The sequence below is a fragment of the Ammospiza caudacuta genome, chromosome 5, assembly GCF_027887145.1.
Source record: "Ammospiza caudacuta isolate bAmmCau1 chromosome 5, bAmmCau1.pri, whole genome shotgun sequence".
Taxonomy (NCBI): domain Eukaryota; kingdom Metazoa; phylum Chordata; class Aves; order Passeriformes; family Passerellidae; genus Ammospiza; species Ammospiza caudacuta.
In genome coordinates, this window is record NC_080597.1 from 18,655,919 (window position 1) to 18,676,884 (window position 20,966).

The window sequence follows — 20,966 nt, forward strand, 5'->3', positions numbered from 1 at the left end:
TCAATGTTTTCCTCCTGAAGTGCACACCTCTTAATTCTGTTCAGAATTTTCTTATGGACAAGAAAGACCACTTCCATAATATCATAGAATCATAGAATAGTTTGGTCTGGAAGTACCCTTTACATCACAGGACCCTCACCCAAAATACAGTTTGAATGGCAGACTCCGAATGCCACCTAAACTGTGGAAACCAATTCTTCAAAGTGTAAGGAACACTATTGATGCTCTCCATTTAAATAAGACCTTACCCATTTCTCCCCAGAAGAAAGGGTTGATTCCCCCTGTTGTACAGTTGTACACCAACAGGTTTTTTGGTCTGGAAAACAGAAAGAAGTATTATTTTGAGATGTGAAGAAACTCTATTTTTTAGAGATGGGATTACAAAAACAATCCATTTCAAGTAAATCCCCAGTTTAATACCAAACAAAGCTTGCATTTTCTAGTGTGGAACTAAATATGAATCACACTTGTTTTATTTCTTCCTTCAACATAAATCAAGAATTAATCAAACAGTTTTCTTGATCTAAGCATGCTTTGCCAAGGGTGTCAAGTGATGAAACAATTTTTCTTACTGTATACTTGAAAACTGCAAAGTTTTAATTTGGTGGATATCTTAATAATGCTTTGAGGGGAAAGCTGGTGAGCTGCTCTTCAAGGTCCTTTTAGGATCCTTATTTAGCTTACTGGATGTAGCTCTACTCTCAGCTCAGAGGGCTTACTCTGTCTTTCAAAGGAAAACACTTCTGCCTTTTATTTGCCTGGATTTGATTTCTCAGAGTTGCATAAACCTCCAGAATAATTAATGTCATTTATTCTCTGTAGTCCTACCTAATGATTAAAGGCCAGGACAAAGGTTTACAGGAAAAGACCTTAAATCCTTAATATCACTTCTACATACTCTTCTCAACAATGCAAAGAAGGGAGATTTTTTTAGATCATATAATGTAGAAGCCTATAACATATTTCCATTGTGCAGTGCTTCCCAAGGAAAACATACAGAGCTTTTTTTACCAAGAAAGCTCCAGAAGACACTTGAGAAGCAGCTCAATGAAAAGGAGACCCAAAAACCACCGCTGCAAAACTCTTGGCCTTCAGAATAGTGACTTCTGAGATGCAAGAAACAGGCCTTACCCGTAGCTGTAGAGATTTCCTAACTCTAAACTCTACCTTTATTGCGTGTCCTATGCTCTCAGTCCTTTCCCATCCACAGGGAGGAAACACCAACCAGAAAATCAATCAACCAGCCTCTTGCACTGATTTTTAAACAGTTCCAAGTTCCCTGTGAAGTTCTGGTGCAAGGAGCAAATGTTCCAGGTGCGTGGCCAAAGAGGAATGCCACGAAGAGGGATGCCCTCCCACCTGTGCACGGCTGTGTACCACCCGGCTGCCAGAGTCAGGTTGATGGCGACGTCGACAGGAATCATGTCTGCCACCGCTTCGTTGTTGGCGATGACGGTCCGCAGGATCCCTTTGCCTGCCTGTGGGACAGGGAGACAGGGAAACAGTCACCCACTACAGGCTGGGCTGAGATTTAACTGGCAGGACTCCAGCAGCATGCACTGGGCACAGGCCAGCACTGCAGCAAGGTTTTTCTGTTGCAGATTATTTGGTTTCTGTGACCACACAATGGATCTCCCATGGATCCTGCTGTCCTGCATTTCCAGAGGACGCCTGGAAACATGATGATGACTGTGCTGTGTACAAGAAAAGCTGGGACTCTTAATTTAACTCAATATGAAAGAAAATACCCAAGGAGAGAAATGTATCTGTATTTGCTGCTGTTAATTTGTAAAGTGCATGCCTGAAAGTTACATTTTCTTGAATGACACAGGAAGACAGAGGTCTGAATATACCTCAGAGACTACAGTCACTTTGGAAATGACACCTGTAGGATTTTTGAAAAGGATTCTGACTACCTTTCCTTTGGATGTATTCACACTCTCCTCTTTTCCAAAGCTGTCTGTTAAGCACAAAGATACAAAGGATGGCCCCTGCATTGAAGAGCACATCACTCACCAAAACACAGTGCAAATAAAAAAACACTGACAACCAAAGAGAGGAAAGAGGAAAGAACAGAAAATTTTCACCTTCCTTCAGTAGGAAGTGCATTTTTCAGGGGATCAGGCTCCCCAAAATATGTACATTTAACCTGAATGCTTATCAGGGGGCTTCCATGATGACCAATGAGACTTTGGAAGTTCCACAGGAGAGATATGGCAACAGCATGGCAGACTGGATCAGAGAGGACAAGGCAAAATACAGAAAGGTGGGGTGAAATAACTTTACTTGGTGTGTCACAGATGAGGGCTCAACAGAGCACATAAGAGAAGAAACCAAACATGGCAGAGTCATGGTTGCAATCAAGTTCTTTCTTGTGTGGGAAACAATGCAGTGAAGCTGAGGAACAAGGGAAAAAGCTGAGAGGATAAAAGTGATGGTGAAGTATGGAAGGATAAAAGCTCTTGTAATTTAGATCTGTGCAAAAACAGAGAGAAGGACTGAATGAAGGAGCAAATGAACATTTGCTACAGATCCATCAATATTTAAAAGGTAGGGCAAAGGAAATGTTACAGCTTTTCTTAAATTATTTTCACACAATCTGAAACTTGAATTTCATTATAAAATAAATTTTTCTACAACAACTAAACAGGAAGTGTCTAGTTGTGGAAAACCCCTTGCCTTAAGTCTGAGGAGAAAAAAAAGTTATTAAATACGCATTTAAGACTGCTATTAACTTGTAAAGCACATACCACTGTCTAGTGGTCATTGGTGAATTTTAAGGGACACTGTATCCCCTCTTTGGAAGGTGTTTATCTTTTAGGGTCTTTTGCAGGCTGTTCACCTCCACCTTTTCCTGTCTGCAATCAGATGTGTTTGTTGCATTTCACATCTTGCAAGTAAGGGAATAACACTTATGACTGATTTAATTTTCAGGAACTAGGACTTCTGAGTAGTCCCATCTCATCCTTGGTGCATCAGTCAGAGGGATCACAGACTCTGAGGAGGATGGAGTGAGCCATGTAGGGAATCTTGCACTGTTTGTGTCAAACCTGTGTCATGCATTGAATTCTGCTGCCCTAAGCTGAAATATGGTTAGGCTCAGACACTAAAGCTTCAATTTGCAACATCACTATTATTTTCTTTGTGTTCTTACTACTGGGTCTTTTCAAGGGGAAAAAAAAGGCAGAAGGAAACAAAGGAGGCAACCAAGCACAGCTCTGAATTTTCCACTTCTATGAACATGCTCACTAGAGACTACTGTGTGATTAACTATCTCATTTTCACACTAAAAACTTTTCTGAGGTCTTCCAAATGAGGATGTTTGATGGATCTGCTGCAAAATGTGGTCAGAGCAGCATGTGATGGTCATACATACATGAATGGTTTCAAGATTTCCTATGTTTTGCATGTAACAAAGGCTTGAGGTTTAAGTTTTTTAGGTTACTTTTTACATCAAAAATGGTTCAGTGGTACTTCCATCAGGTATGGCATGGTTTCTATTTATAGATACTGACATTTTTCTCTTCACTGAAATAAAAGCTACTGCAAAGTGAAGCCTCCAAAAAAATTTCCTGGCCAGAGTCTGATATTTCTGGACATCCTCTCAGCTGAGGTGCTTTGGACAGTCACTGTCCAGATCACAAATTAAACCAGTGCCCTACAGCTTCACTACTTTGCAGGGAGGAAGGTCACTGCATGTAATAGGGAACAGCAAGACAAAAAGAGTTAATTACACTCCAGCGGAAATGTACTTAATTTAATTTTGTTCCTCAATCAACAAACACAGCTCCCCACAGCAGCTGGAGCAACTGTAGGGGAAAGAAACATAATTAAATTGTCAAGAACAACTTGGATTCCCATATTTCATGAATATTTAAAAGAAATGTGTCTATTTAGGGAATTAAATGATCAGACTCAAACACTGCAACTGAGGAAAAAAGTCTTTGCAAGGTTTGGAGTCCAGATTCTGCCCAAATGACATCAAAGATCATCTGAACCAAATCTGAATCTAAGGAACGTTCTCCCTGTAGGATGAGCTTGGTTAGAAGTTGAAAGTGAGTATTTTGGTATGGAGGGACACTTCAAATGCACAAAACCAAACCACCAAAACCACTTCCCTTTTGATTTTTTCAACACAATTCAAGCAAATAAAGCCATTCATCTAATAATCACAGTTTAAAATACATTTGGCCAGGAGAGCTGGTTGTACTGACACAATTTTCAGGTAATCAAACTGATCCATCACTCAGATGTTTAAGGGTTCATTTTCAAACAACTCTCCACATTCAAGAACATTAACTCATGTACTTATTGGATGTATTCACACTCTCCTCTTTTCCAAAGCTGGAAAATTATTAATTCCCCCCCTTCAGAAGAAAAAAGTCTTTTGGGTCCCTAATAATAAACATTTTTACCTTCTGGAAAACATTCCAAACAAGTTTGTCTCTACACCCTGCATCCTTGTCATTGTTTTTTGTCTTTTTGTGGGCCAGCTCTCAATGTAGTTACAGACAATATTTCATCCCCCAAGAGCTCAGTGTAGATGACAAAAATTTCATGGTCTCTTCCACTATACTGAAAAATCTCAGAGCTTCAAACCTGGACCAAAACATATCACCTCTTTTTCAAATCTCAGTGCAAGTCTAATATTTTTATATAAAAAAAGAAGCCATTTTCCATAGTGACCCTAGAATCTCATAATCTTTACTCTCCATGGAGCTAACCTGGATCTAAAGATACAGGCTATATCTGCATACAAAACCTGGCTCAAGGTTTCTTGCAAACCAGTTCTGGATAAATGGTGTGACAGACATAATTGGAAGTTATGATTAAAAAACCAAAAAACCAAAAACTCTACTTCAGATATAAATGAACTTTTTTTAACGAGATCATATTTGGATTTTATTCTGATCTCCAATGATTGCAGACCACTAATCCTTTCATACACTGCACCAGGCTGATTAGAACATAGTTTTGACAAAGCAATGAAGTTGGACATACATGAACATAAATATCTGCCCAGAGCTATACAGCATTATAGATTGACAGAGAGGCCTAAGGCAGTGATTTTAGTTCAGAAAAAAAATTATAAGGCAAGAAAAAAGGTATGCAACTTTACTCCTTTCATGTACTAATTGTAATGATAATTTTCATCTTACAGGAATATTTTATCAAGTTAGGAAAAAATATAGTGAATTATCCATGTGACTGGCAGAGTCTGAATCAATCATACATTTTATTTAGGTGTAGTCTGTAGAGGGAGAAATCCTGTACAAAGCAGTGGCAAGTGGGAGCCAGAATCTTTGGTATTGTGGAAGTATGACAAGTTATAGCAGTAGATTTGGAAACAATACAAACAGAGACAAATGGAATGATAAATACTGCTGCTTGTATTGACAGAGTGGTAACCTGGCCTGGAAAATAAATTTGTGTTAAAAGATTCAAGCTGTGACACCCGTGAATTACCCTCATTTCAAGGATACATCTTTTGCCTTTTCTTTGAAAATTTGGCCGAATGTGTCCAAACCTTTAGTTTTTTTAGAGCTTTTAGGAACTGCAATTCGCATTTTAGCAAACCAGCATCATGAATACTCTCTCAATGTCCTTTTTTGAGCTCCACAAAAAAGGCTATCCTCTGGGTCCTACCAGCTGACAGATGTGTGGCAAGTGGGTGACATCTTTCTCCCAGCCTCAGAAAATTCCTGTGGCCCTTTACTGCATACAGTTTCTAAGTGGGGCTGTAGAGTAACATCAGAATTATCCGAATTACTATTTTAGTAACTCAAACTCTGCTTTAAGGGGAGCTTAAATAGTAACTAGACATACCGCAATAAATATTCCACTGGTCCCGTTGAAGTTGTCAATCCAACCCTGTGGAAAAGAAGAATGATTAGTGTTCCTTTCAATGATGTACTGCTTACACAGACTTCTAAATGATGACAGTGGTGTGGTGTAGACAAAAAAGAAAGGAGACACCAGTTTAGATGGATGCCAGCCCATCTGGGACAGCTGCCAGGATGCCAGCCAGTAGCCAGGGATGCATTGTATGCAATTCACTCATCATCAACAGAATCTAGGTTTGTTCTTAGAAATCATTTCTTTCCTATTCCCTGGCCTCAGGAATAAACTTGCTGAAAACAGCTGGACTAATATTTAGCCTTGACAGAAAACATGCAGCTGTCAGCAAGGATTTGCTCTCTCCAGCTAATTTCTAAAGCAGGGAAGAATAAAACCCCAAAACGAAAACACAACACTCCTTTTGAATCCCATCCTACTTCGGGACAGGGAAGCTGCCACTTGTGGGAGCTGGAGTTCAGAGCAGTGATGAGCTGTTTAACCTGGAACAGGTTGTAACACCAAACAGAGCTCTTTATCTTTGCAAGATGGCGAGCTTGGCCCAGAGCCTTGGTTGCATCGCAGCCATCTCTGGCATACATCAGGCTACATGAAAGCCAAAGGTTACTTTGTGCTTTCCAATTTGGCTGCAATGTTAGGGCATGTTATTTCTCTTGGTATATTTAGCTTAATGAATTATCTCATTCCAAAGTACAGCTGCATTTAATTACTGAGTCCCTGACATTTGTACCTCAACCACAATGCACAAGGAGTACGACTGACCCTCAGATCCCATGTTTCGAGCACAGAAACTCCCCTGGTGTGCCTGAATGGACAATCAATTGCAAGCCCAGCATTCTGCACTATAACTATCCCAGCTCTTGTTATTATTGCTTAAATGTGGTCTTTTCACAGGTGTTCTAAGGTGCTGAAGAAGGCTTGCTGTTCTACTCCAGCACAGGATCTCTACCTCTTCCGCACATCTCCCTATGAACTGTGGACATCTGTTTCTCAAGATACTGATACAAAGAGTGAGAGATTCTTGACAGTAACACAGTTCCAGCTGCATCCAAAGGCTCTCAGTAGGGAATTGTGTATGCATGCTTACTGGGAAAGGCTCATGCCAGCTGGCTCCCACGATGGATGGCCTGATGATAGCAATGTTCAAGTTTCCTTTCTCTTGCTGAATCAGGTACTCTGACAAGGCTTTGGTGTAGGTGTAAGTGTTGGGCCACTCCCCAAGCAGTTTGGGTGTGATGTCTTGAATGATGGATTCATCCAACCACCTACAGGAAACAAGGAGAACATTATCATCCACCACAAAGGGAGAGAAAAAGATTCAGGCAAAACAGACCAGTGAGACAGGAATCCTCACCTGAAACAGTGAATAAGCCAGTCAAAGATATTTAAGGTTTGGATTTAAAACTGCTCTGTGGGAGAAAGTCACTTTTGTCTTCAAGGTGCAAAATAAACCCTGGTGAGCTTCATGCTACAATGCCCTGCTACAATTCAGGTACCTCTACAAACTCACTTCAGAGCAATCTCTTGCATAGGTAATGCTTCACTGCAATCTGTAACATAAATGCTGCCATCATCTACAGCCTGATGGAGCTCTCCCAGCCAGGAATACCACTAGGCAGTTCTCATCCTCAGCCAACACAGTCCCTGTATACTCCCAAATATGTTTCAGGATATTCCAGGTAACCTTGAATTAGCAAGTCACGTAACAACACAAAGGTCTCAAAAGCTGGAAAAATGTCCTACAGGGATATTATTCCAACAGTGGATTTCCATAATTTGCAGGGTTATATGTTCCTCCTAGCAGGGTTACCATGGGTTTGCTCACACAGGAAACAGCTGGTGCTTAAAAAAAACCAACCAAAACCAAACCACCAAAAAAACCCAAAAGTACTCTGACAAGTTGTTTTTTATTTTTTGAAGGTATTCAAGCACCTAATCCATCAGAAGCAGTTATGCAGATAGCTTTTAAAAAGCAGCCCTTACCACAATAGAGATGCATGAAGGGCCTAGCATCCAAAGGCTCTTCCCTGGCACAGCACCAGCACCTCACAGGTCCTGCCAGCATCTGGGTGCAAAAGACAAGAACTGGCTGTGCTTCCAGAGCCCTTGCTGCCAGTCCCTGACAGGCTCCCAGTAGCCTGGTGTTACACCACAGAATCAAAGATTAGCTCCTATAATCCAATATGCAATTAAATCAATGGACTTACAGTTCAGCCTGAAGGCGTGGACTCTTCCCAGGGGCACTGCAAGGATACTGCTTCCTGCAGATCCTCACTTCACCCCTCCTTATCTTGAATTTCAGAAAAAGGCAGAGGTCAAGGGGAGAGAAATATGATGCCAACTGTCACACCTGAAAAACTGCTTGATCCTGTCAACCTTTCAAAGATATGGGGCTCAGGTTGCACAGCACTTTTCAGATGACTCTCATTGGGCACAGATGGGAAGTTGTATGAGAAAGCACTGATTCACAGGGGAGGGCTGGATGCACCAAATTTCTCAGTTTTGGAGTGCATTAAAAATCTGAAAATTTGTAGTATATCAGAATTTTTTCTTTAAATAAAAAAGCCCTATGGAGGCACAAACACCTTCCTTTGCAAGCCTGGTCCCGTGCAGCAGAAACAAGGTAGAAGAAAGCATTTAAGCATAAGATATTAACTACACAGAAGTTACAAGCAGCACATAATATTGACATAATTTGTAGAGCCACTTAGGCAGTCACTGAACCTCAGGGTATCAGTAAACTGCTATTGTTTAAATCTGTGAAGTAGCTAATTACCAGTCTACCACGAAGAGATGCCTATTTCTGTAGAGCCTGGAGGAAGACTAAGTTAGTTTAGGAACTCAGGTTAAGCTGTGTGCAAGTCTTTTTCCCCTTCTCTCTTTTTTTTGTTTGATTTTCATATAGAGGGTTGCAGGTTTGCATTCTCACAAAGCAAAGACGGGTGTAGAAGTACAAGCAGAGGTATTTCCCCTTGTCCTCATCCTTCCAGAGAGGTCTCTGTATTACTTAAGGAGCTGTTCCAGGGGCACCAGCCTGCCAGGTGATTTGATTGACCAATATTCCCATCAGGGAGGCAGAGATAACACTTCAGCAAGAATTGCTCTGTGACCTACTTGGAAGATTCTGGAATGCTAACTCACAAAAGCTACCTGCTTCTGCTCACTGCTGCTGCATCTGGCCCTTCCAAGCGAACAAAGCAAATTAAACAATTAATAACTTCTCCATTATATGCACCAAATTACTCTGCCACAGGAAAGCAAAACTTTCTGTGTTAATGGCTTTGCATTAATAAGACTCTTTCTTGTAAGCAACAATGGATCTGTATTTTCTGCAATAACCAACCCACATCTTCAGCCACAACTTTGCTGTGTGCTGTGTTCCTTACCTCAGCACACCCTTCAAAGCTGATTTCCTTCAGCTTTAGATTAAGGCAAACCATGCTTGATGCAGCAGATTGTATGTTTCCCCTATTGGCCTGGAAGCACTTAGAAGTGTGACTTTTGCTTTACACAGCTTTAGCCTCAGGGTTTACTTGCAGATTAAATATCAAAAAAACTGAAACAGCAAGATGTAACAGGAGGATAAGAGCATCCTTAAGATTTCAAGTGAATAAGAAATCATAAGCATATATCAAGTGCATGGCCACAAGCACTGTTAAATGGATCTCTTATTGCATCTAGTTCTTTGATTATCCCTCTTAAAGCACTTGCAAAAGCAGCACCTTAAGACAAGAGTTGGTTGCGAAGGGAATCATCCACAGCTGGCTGATGCAAAATATAATCTGTATTTCTCCCCATTTTTGAGGGTGGTTTATATTTCCTAGTCTGCTTCCCCTCCCTCCCCATCAAAGGTAAAATTCTGATACCTGTCACTCTCTTCTCTCTGAAACCTTCTGTACCCTGATATCCCCACACTATTTCTTTCACTTACACGGCAAATATTAAAGGTGCATCTCAAACATCATCCTCTCTGCTGTATTTTCAAGCTATGATACATAAATTCTTAGTGTTTTATATAAAGCAGCTGAAGTAACAACCTCTGGGGTAGCCAAGCCCTTCTCTACTCTTCTGACTAGCAATCAGACCTTTTTTTTAAATCTGAGCCCTCAACACTAATTGTTTTCAGAGTTGCAAGTGATGGTAAGCTTTTTGGGACAGTGAAATGGAGTCTTGACAGTGATGAACACCAAACGACATAAAACTGAGTCAGTGGGCAAAAAGAGGACAGAGCAGCCCCACTTTTAGGGAAAAGCAGTTTACCAGAACTGGTGTTAGAGGCTGTTGAGCTTAGAACTGGTAACTGTAGTTCAGCAAAAGCTCTTGAATCACAGCTCTGAAACCTCCATGTCAGTGAGTAGCAGCAGGCAAAAAAAAAAAAAAAATAATCAATGAAATGCTGGCTATCATCAGGTACTGAGAATGACCAGTGGTGTAATTTTGAAGCTGGTTAAATAAAACTTTGAGTGACTGCAACTGGAGTACTGCATGAAGTTCTGTCTGACCCCCATACTTCAGGGAGGGAGTAAAGTTAAAGAACAGGTAGAGAGGAAGGGCAACTAGCATCAGCACCAAGACAGATCCATCAGCACATGAGGAGACAGTAAAAAGGCTGAGACTCTTCAGGTTTCTGTGAGGGGAACAGAAAGGAGTATCCAGGCTGGTGTAGTTACCCTAAGTAACATCTCTCAGTGACATTCTTGAGGGCTAGACACTGGACCAGGGAGCCCACTGCTCTAATGCACTAAAACATTTCTCAAGTTTTTTATCATATTCCTCTTACTGAATAAAAGCTAAATGATTGATGACTACTAGCTGGAAGTAAACATATCCAAGAATATGGGCTACTACAGAAATTCAAATAGAAAAAGTAGTTTGTACTAACTTTTTTGAAGTAGTGCTTAGACAGTTAAATTATTTCTTAAGACAAACTTATTTTATTTAAAAAAAATCAGTGGTTGTCTTAGTGGGCATTAATTAATTTCATCTTCCATTACCCTAAATCAAGAAGAATAAAAATTTTATACCAGCTCTTTGTGTTAACAGATCACAGATCAGTTGTTTATATCACCCACTAGAAAATTAATGCAAACACATTAACAGTTGTGGGAAAATTCTTTTAAGGAGAATGTCTTCTAGGACCTTTATCAGCTGATTTTGTTATTCTTTCTAATTATTCTTTATTTTGGTAAATTCAGATAACCAAGCTTTTTTTGGTGTTTCATCAAAGCCCTGTATTCCTGTCTGGGTTGAGAGGACATTGCCTTGTGCTGTGCCAGGAGAGGTTCAGGTGGAAACCAGGAAGATTTTCTTCACTGAAAAGGTGGCCAGGCATTTGAAGGGGCTGCCCAAGTGGTGGAGTCACCAATTCTGTAAGTGTTCAAAACCCAACAATATGTGGCACTCTGTGCTCTGGTTTATTTGACAAGGTGGTGATCAGTCAAAGCTTGGACTTGGTGATCTTAGAGGTCTTTTCAAACTTAAATGATTCACACTGAACTATGTAAAAAAGCCTGTTTCTTACTCATCCTCATATAACTCCAGTTAAATACCACAGGATTTCTGAAAGAAGTGGAAACAATGTTGGGAAGCTGAAAAGATAAAAAAAGGGTGTATGGAAAAAAAATGAATTCTTACAAAGGCAGCAGCAGAGCTGAGCGTTACAGAAGGCAGCAACTCCATTCCTGGGAGAAAATACACTCCTGCAGAAAATACTGGACTCTCATTAAATCAGAGTCTTAAAAAAACCACAAAGAAACAGCAGTAACAGCACCTCTGACAGAAATCCCACCCGATCCTGGGAACAGCTCCCAAGTCTGCCGCAGGATGAAGGGAAGCCAGCACTGGAAGGGACAATGTGGTTCCTACTTACTCTACTAAATCAAAGAGCTTCTGGGGTTCGGCTGGGGGTGGGTAGATGATCTCCTCGATGCATTTCCGGACGCAATTTGCATAGGCAGTGGAGATATGGATGAAGACCTCGAGGTTCCGCATCTGCCGGGCCAGCTCGAGGAGCCGCTGCGTGCCCATCACGTTCAGCTGCAGGGCATGTCTAAGGAATGCAGGGGAAATAAGCAAAAGGCATTTCAGTGGGAAGAACGTATAAAGGCTGAGCTTTATCCAAACCTCACCACAGAAAGGAAAGTCAGGGAGAGCAGGGGGCACGGTGGAGCAGAAAGTGCCACTGAAATGCAAATGTGAAACCAGCTTTGAAAGCAATGCTGTTGGATTTGCTGTTCTGGACATTGAATGTCTCTCAAATACTTTTACTCAATTTGAACGGTCAAAATTAAGACTTCACTAACATCTCTAAATGTGACATGTTGATCACCCTTCCCTGGAACATGTATTTCTAAGCCCTGAGGCACTGGGGCTCCTATGGTACACATTCACTGTTCTCTGGAGGGACTGCTGCTAAACCAGAACACATGGTTTCAGAAAGCAGGAAAGGGTCATTGGGCCCAGAAAAACAGATTCATAGCATCACAGAATGGCCTGGCTTGGAAGGAACCTTAAAGATCATCCAGTCCCACTCCCTTGCTATGGGCAGGGATACTTTCCACCATCCCAGATTGCTCAGAGCCCCCTTCAACCTGGCCTGGAACACTTACAGGGATGGGGCAGCCTCAGCTGCTCTGGGAAACCTTTGCCAGAGCCTCAGGAGCCTTATAGTACGGAATTTCCTCTTAATATCTAATCTAAACCTACTCTCATTCAGTCTGAAGCTACTCATTATCAAAGAAGACACCATTAAAGATAACAGCTTAAGTTCCCAAGGAATGGAGATGAGAAGTGATAAGCATAAGAATGTCCTGGTTAGCAATGCTGGCCTTTAAGCACTCAGCATTGCTAGAATTTGTCCTAGAGACAATCTGTGACACATTTCAACCAGCACACTCTGTTGCTTGCTTTGTATTGGAATAGCGACACTTTCCTGCACAGGAGGGAGAAGACAGGCATATGCAATCTGCTCAGCCCAGGAGTAGAAGCTTTCAAAGACATGTACAATGTTAGGAATTATGCCATCAAGCACAGTGTACAATAAAAAAACTTACATTGAAGAGAAAATATAAATAGCCCAGAGGAATGCAAACATCAACTGAAGAGTACAATCAATATTTGGATCACTGTATCTAAAGCTAGAGATATTTTTCACACACTGCTATTAAAGTGCAGCATTTTCTGTAGATTTTTATTTCCTCCTGCCCTTCTATCAGGATGAATACTTTTATGTGAGCTACCCTTCAGATAAAATTTACTTTTCCATGCACATTTCTGTTTGACTGCACCCCTTCTGAGAAGTGATGAACAGAACTGTGCTTATAATATGGGCCTGGCATGGATTTTTGCTGAGTTGCTCAGAGTTCTTTAGCCTTTGTTATAAATGATTAAGTTGTGAGCCAAAATTATCAAAAATTTAGCAAAGATTTATTAATTTGTCTGCACGACCGAATTTCGGTCTCCGAGACCACCACAGCCAAAGAGACAGCGTTGAGTCCAGCATGAGCACTGGGTAGACCTGGACCTGACCCCTCGAGTGTCAGAGTCTCCCACGTTCACAAATTCTGCTTCGTGCGTCGAGGTTTTATGCAGTTTATTGTGCCTGAGGCAAAGATGACTGAATTTCCTTTGTGTCTCTTCTCATGCATTGCTGTTTCTTTCCATGTGCAGAGCTGGACAAAAGCCGGTTCCAGGTGTGTAGTCAGCGTCAATGGGCTCCATGTATTCAGATGCATCAGGTTGGCGCCGCTGACTTTCTTGATAGATGCAATCGGCAGGGTGATAATCGCTCTTGGGTGGCTCCCAACGACTCAGAATACCGGTGATCATCGCCCTGGAAGCTTCTGTTCTTATGTTAAGGCGTCACTCGTTATCTTAACTTGTGTCCGAGAACTCGTAATCTGAATAGATAGCAGCTCCCGGCCGGGATGGTCAGAGACATAGTTTTTGGATTTTACAATATTTTACATCACACATTAATAGCATGAATTATCCCTACCATATATTACAGCCTTCAAAGGGAATATCTCTAACACTGGCAGTTTGTTGTTTGCTTTATCATTATTTACTTCTACTTCTATGAAACCAGCATCTATTAATATTTCAATATAACACCATTTCTGATTTCTGCCCTCAAGAGTTCCATCTGGAGAATTTTCTAAATGTACCGCATGTTGATGCCAATAATTCATTTGGTGTCTCCACTGCTGTTTCTCCAGTATCTTCACAGCAATGTTTTTGCCCCCCTCCTTATCTATTGGCTTTACATATTCTGTCATAATCTTCGAGCTTCTATCATGTTGAAAAATATTTTTATTTGTGTCATCACCAAGTTTTTGCTTAAAATTCGTAACTAAGCAGCAATATTGTGCTTTCACATTTAACTTGCTAAAACTTTTACCCATCTGATATATTTTATTATTCAGTCAGAAATAATTTGAGTTGAATAACTTCTCACATTTTGCCTTCTAATCATAATTTTCCTTGAGAGATTGGAGAGATTTTGACAGATCACATACAATAAGTCTTTAGTTTTTCCATTGCCTGTAAGCTGATGACCTTTTCAACTTTTAGCTTCTTTCTAGCTATCCTCCATATTAAAAATGTGGTTTCCCTTTGATGTTTCATGCCACTGAAACTTATTTTTAAAGTGTGTTCATTTGTGCATTCATTTAACAACATTTGTGGCTACTTACATACTGGCTCAAGATCACATCAAGAGCTGCCTTCTTTCTGGTGTTTCTCTAATTAGTTGTTCTAAAAAGCAAATAATTATGGTGGACATAGTGGATATCTCTTTAGCCTATGAGCAAATAAAGATTGATATCACAAATTGTTTTCTACTATGATAGCTTTAGTGTTTTTTCAGAAGACTATTAGGATCTGGCAGTGCAGATCATCTACCTTGGTTTGCTGAAATGGATAATCTGCACAGAAGCATTTACACATCTAATCTTGTTTCAGTGGCTTATTTCTGCTGGTTTTTTTTAATGGAAAAGCCTCCCTGGACAGGCACTCCCAAGGGAACTCCTTCAGAAACCAAGCACTCATTGTAAACAGTTAATTACAGTGGGAGTTGGGTATTTTAAAGGTTGTGATGGGCTGTTTTCTCAAACCACAGCTCATTTTCCTCTCCAGCTACTCAGTGACAAAGAAAGGCCATTAACAACATCAGCTTTAGAGGCAGACACAACACAGTTTCTCTGTCTGCAGCTCTGCCAAAACATCTCCCTAACAACCTCAACCACACTTTTCCTCACCCCAGTTTTAGGTCATACTTAACTTCCTTACAGTCTTACAACCCAATCCCGCAGTTCTTCCATTTGTTCCCGTGGGACTGCACCAAGTTTGACGTGTGTGCACACGCACACACACACACACGGCATTTTCAGAGCACACTCCTTCCATGTTCAGCACAGAACCATGGGAAGCACAAACATGGACAGGGGAATCAGCACTGCAGCCATGCAAGGGATGCTCTGGGCAGTGCCATGGTGCACTCTGATCCCGCTCAGCAAACATAGAAAAGCAGAACGTACTTGAGGGGTTCGTCAAAGCGAACTGTGGCTGCACAGTGGAAGACAACATTGACCCGGGTCAGAAGCTCCTCCTCGTCTTCAGCACTGATGGCCAGCTTGGGCTGAGTGAGTTCAGCATTAATAGGCTTAATCTTCTCGTGGAAATTAGGGCAATCTTCTCGGACCCTGTCAAAGACCTTGAAGCACAAACAGAGAGAGATCAGGTACAAAATTAGGCTCCTGAGATCGCTTTGATTAACAGCCAGTCTGATCACATCAATCAATGCAACTGGCACAAAAGAGAATTCCTGTCTGGAGAATGACACAGGTGAGATGGTTAAATAATCCATTCACTTGTTCCCTCCTAAGGGAAACAGAACAAAAATATAGGTCGTAAAGCATTGCTCTGAAGAGATTAATGAATCTTCTCTGCCACCACTCATTTCCTCAGATAGCCACCAAAACTCCTCAGTATCCACATCTCTTGCAACCACTGGCTACTTGACCTTGAGGGCTGGCTGTAGGACCAAAACAGGAGCTAAAGAGCAAGAGGGCAGAGTATGGAGTGGGAAAGCCAGTGCAGCTTTACCCAAGCAAGATGGTTCTACAAATGACTTGCAGAGAGGAGGGGAACTGGGCAGGGTTGCTCCTCCTCCTCCTCCTCTTCCTTTGCTGCTCCTTGTCTACTGTCACTCTTTGTTCATGTCAGAGAAGTCCAGTGGGAACCTGCTTTTGGGATGCAAGGATGGGGCATCCCAATAATCCCCACTGCTGAAGCTGCTGAGTGCCACCAGCAGTTTTGCATAAACTGAACATGTGTGGAGCTGGTTAGCCTCTAAAGACATCTTCCAGCCCTTTTCTTCCAATAAGTATGATCCATAGGTCTCTCCAAGATACATTTCTGCAATATTATATTTGAGCCATTTCAACTGAATTAATAGAAACCGTTAAGTACAACAAGATCCTTTGTAAGAATTCATGCCTAGTGGGCTGTTCAGATCTAATACGGCTAGCTATGGACCCTAGCCCTTGTGATCTTACATAGGACAAAACTCATGATCTTACATAGGACAAATGGCAAAAGACAGAAGGAGCTCTTCTCCTCTCGGGAACAGTCCTGTTCTATTAATAGAAGACATCAGGTGGTCCAGGTGACTTCCCGCGTAGAAAAGAGGGGGTGGCCTTCTCCCGAGGTGGGGGGAAGGGGGGCGGACGAAGGGAGCTACAGCCAATGGGATACAAGTGAGGAGGGGTGATGGGAGGGGCAAACCAGGAGGAGACCACCAATGCTGACACTTAGGGGAGGAAAGGGGAAGACCATGTGATGATAGGATACAAATAATGTAAACAGTGCAAATTACCGAACACCCAGTGCAAATAACTAAATAACTATTTCGTGCAATACAACAATCCATCCCTTTTTCTTTTCTTTTCTTTTTTTTTTTTTTTTTTTTTTTAGAGGGAGTGTGGAGCAAAGTGACATCATGAAAGGTAGAAAGAATTAACAGAAAATAGAATAGAATGGCTGTGGGATCTGAAGAGGTATTATCTAGATTCCAAAGGATAATCACACCTCCAAGGTAACAAGTCTACTATCAGGAACACCTAATACTGAGAGAGTTTACTGAGGGATACAAAAGATGAATCACACCACCTTTGGACACCTTTAAAACCTGTCTAGATAAACAGTGCCAGTAAAGGCAGGGAACAACTGAACATTGGAGAAGGAGGATGGACCAGCTGACTTTTCAGCAGTTCTGTGTTTTTGGGGTGTTTCCCCTCTTCTGTAGCCTATACACCAGTAATGCCGAGCTTGGAACTATCTTTACTACCATGGCCTCTTCTTTCTTAGAGTTTCTTCTGCCTTTGATGTGTCCAGTGCTTATGTACAAGCAGAAATTGTGTGACACAAATTAAACATTCTAAGAGACCCAAGAAAGACTAAACTTATCCTAATAGCAGTACTTTTTCTGTTTGACTAAGGGATTATCATCTTTCCGCTTATCTGACAAGGAAATCTAGATAAACCTTGAGGTTTTTAGGGATAAAGAGGTGATAAAAGAATCATTAGCCTTCTCTATTATGTACCACAGCTCTACACTCATTTTAAATTGCCCCACAGCTGCATATCCTTCATAAACTTTAGCCCAAGTTAGGACAAGACAAAGCCATTTCACTGTTCTCATTGCACCTGAGTGCACACATCTTTTATCAGTGTGGCTAGGCCAGAAAATAGATCTCTAGAGAGAGTTATTAATGGGCAAAGGTGTTGGTGACAGCTGGCTGGACTGTAGGAACTGAATTCCCAGGCACTGACAGCCCTAATGTCTGCAAAAAGCTTTTTTTCTAAAGCTACACTGGCTTTCCAAACACGCATCATCTCGTGAGAGATGACAGCAAACCCTAATAGGACACAAATGGAAAGGTTTCTCAGAGAACACACATGAGACCAAAGCTAAAGAGAGATGTACCAAAGCTTCTGAGAGTCATGTGGGACTCTCAGAAATAATCATTTGCATTTGTTCTGTTGCAGAGAGTACAAAATACCACAAAATGAGAGTTATTTTCTACTTGTTTGGCATATAATACAAATAATGCAAAGGCAGAGAAAGAATGAATCTGCCCTTTGTCCATTTCCGTCATGGCATATAAAGTGAGTAGTATTTCTGCACTACCAGCCTTGGACAGCTAAATTCTTCCTACATCTCCTCCTGATATTCCCACTGCAGTTAATATCCCCTTCAGCCTCTGTGCCTGCTGCTACCACGCGCCACTCAGCTGCTGCAGCTTTTCATCCCTCCAATGATTCACTGCATTCCTCTGAAAGATGAAGGCAATTTCCAAATGCAAGCACACAAGTCAGCACACTGCTTTGGAAACCTTCTGCTCCACAGGAACATTCGGTATATTGTCACCATTAAATCAGATAATGGGAGCAGCTTTTTAATTGAAGTCTGCTGCTTCTTTTATGGAAGCTGAAGGGTTCAGACTTTTCAGTGCTTTACAGGGAAATGAGGCAAGATTTAAAGGCAAAATAAATGCAGCTGATTTTATACTGCTTCCTACACTCAAGGAGTACTTAATATAAAGATGATGCTTAGTCTGAAGGTAAGTAGTAACTGCATCTCTAAATCCTGATGAACTCACCAAGAGCATAAATAATACAGCCCCAGTAACTGTGTGAGGCCTAAGGATTGTTCTGTCTTTTTTTTTTTAGAAGCCAAAACTTTTTAGAATGTAAAACTAGCCAGGTCAGCAGCACTTCTGAAGGGATACAGGAATTGTTACAAAATCAGTGAGAGAGAGAAAGGAAAGGCCTTTGACTATCAAGTTATCCAACATTAATGAAATTCAGGGAAATCAGTAATAATGTTACCCTGATTTCAGTGTCTTTTTGAGCATCTTAATGCTCCTATTTTTAACCTCAAAATAGATGTAAGTTCAGCATGGGCTGTGCTGCCCCTCAACAGAGGGGAGAATTTCTTATTTCTCATTTTATAATCAGGCAATTCCCATTTATAATACTAATCAAATCTCTGTGATTTCACTATACATTGTCAAAAATGTGAAAACAGGACATCTGGAATTTCTCCCAACATTCTAGTTGAGTCTGTCTGATGGACACTTTCCCTATTCCTGCCCTCCTAAGTTCAGACTTCCCTTTCTAAAGGATTTTTGCAGCTCTTGGTTTTCCCTGCTCTTACCTTAAAGGATGTAATAATTCAGAGAGGTTTCTGCCTACAAATCCTTCAATCAGAATTTTTTCCATGCCACAAAGATACAAAAACCTCAAAAAAAGGGTGAATTGCACATCTGTGGAACAGCACAGTTGAAAAATAAAGGAACCACTGTGTAAAATGCCAAAGGCTTTGCATCAGGAGGCATTTTCAGTGAAGTAAATACAAAGTAATGAAAAGTAGAGTGCCTAAGCCATGGTCCACTTTAAAAAAAGAACTTGCAGTAATTTAGTCTTGTCAAAGCCTTCTCAAGGGCCTGGGTAGTCCTTTCCTTTTTGGACAGTACTCCTGCATCTCCCTCTACCCCACTGCACTGGTGGACAGTGGTGACTGGTGATTGGTGAGTGATCCAGAAAGTGTCAAGTTTTTAAGTGTGGCCAAGATAGGCAACCTTTTTTCCTCGGGTGTGTTTAATAGGTGCCAGGAACTCAGGCTTCTCTAGGAAGATTGATAATTTACATTACAACATGAACATTTCAAGGCATTACTGTATGACAACCTTTAAAGTGGAGAAAATCCAGAGAATTTCCACAAAATGGAACTCATAAATGGTGAACCAATGAGAACATAAAAGTTGAGAGAGCTCAATTAAAAAAAAAGAAAGCAAAAAAAAAAGAGCACCAAAAGTTTCCACCTCTCATATAAAGAAATGAAAGGGATTGCTTAGCATGATTCAAAAGAATATAGGCAAGAATTGCTCCTTGTGAAAGAAATATATAATTTATCCTAATAGAGACACAGGCCAAGGAATTAAATATCAGGGCAAGAATTTCTTCAAAGAAAAAGGTATTCACTGGCTGTGTAGAACAATTTTAAACCCAGGGTGTTTGAAATCCCTCTTCTGAAAAGAGCATTGGTGTACAAATACAGGGGAGCAGCCTATATATAAACACAAAATAACACCCCCCAGGGTGTACATCCATACCTCGGTGATTTCAATCAGCATCATAAATATACAAGTGATCATCACAAATTTAAACTACTGAAGGCACCAAAGTCATGCAAACAACTCTTAAAAAACCACCTGATGTCTGTAGTTTAGTCCTGCTAAAAGGGTTTATCAGACTTGTGTTTGCCATTGATAAAATCCTCCAATACATTTACGGAAGGAGGTACCCAACTATTTTAGAATTGCCATTGTAGCAAATTTGAGATGTAACTGGGCAGCTTCAAAGTAATTAGCAAGCAATTAATCTTTAGCCTGGTAATTTCCAGCAATAAACACCAGGATTACTCAGTCAAGCAATGTGTGAAAATGTAGATCAGGGAGCTTGAACTGGGACAGAGCCTTTTCTTCCCCCCTTTTTGCATTCTGTCTCATTTCCTCTTCAGAAAATTGCTTTAAAGTCTCATTTCCTCTTCAGAAAATTGCTTGAAAGTACAGTTCTTCTCATGGCAAATAAAGCATAACTCATATCATCAGTGGGAAAGCAGGCAGCAGAGCGTTCCTCATTACAGAAAAACGAACGCCTTATGCTTCAATCCAGAGCTATTACTTTCCCCTGAGTAGAGCTAATGTAGTGGAAATACAGATCCCACCACCAACACCTAGTAAACAAAACAGTAGATTACTTAAAAGATGTAGACTACAGAAACAAAGAGAGGGACAGAGTTTCAGTAAAGGTCAGACAAGACTAATAAGTATATCCAGCTATTTGAGATGTGGTTTCGAATAGCCAGCTTTCTTAAAAATTGGCTGCTGACCAAGCCTGCTGTTTTCTACAAGAATACTTGAATTACACAGCAGTGAATCCGGAACACTTTCCAAGTCAGACACTGTGGAGAGGAGCATGAAGGATTTGAGAGACATGGAAAAGCTTTCCATGGTCTCTAGCGCCATCTTATATGTGGGTGGACA

General features: G+C 41.0%; 1 protein-coding gene across 3 annotated transcripts in view; it reads right to left on the reverse strand.

Annotated features, from left to right (window-relative positions):
- LOC131557887 (fatty acyl-CoA reductase 1-like) overlaps positions 1-20,966 on the reverse strand; it is a 125,026-nt gene that overhangs the window by 13,634 nt on the left and 90,426 nt on the right. For all 3 annotated transcript variants that reach the window (XM_058805364.1, XM_058805365.1, XM_058805366.1), the window contains exons 3-8: positions 15,393-15,568; positions 11,726-11,905; positions 6,944-7,121; positions 5,827-5,871; positions 1,360-1,478; positions 249-316 (exon numbers count right to left, since the gene is read on the reverse strand). In XM_058805364.1, the coding sequence (XP_058661347.1) occupies positions 249-316; positions 1,360-1,478; positions 5,827-5,871; positions 6,944-7,121; positions 11,726-11,905; positions 15,393-15,568 (766 nt within the window). The remainder of the gene's footprint in view (positions 1-248; positions 317-1,359; positions 1,479-5,826; positions 5,872-6,943; positions 7,122-11,725; positions 11,906-15,392; positions 15,569-20,966) is intronic.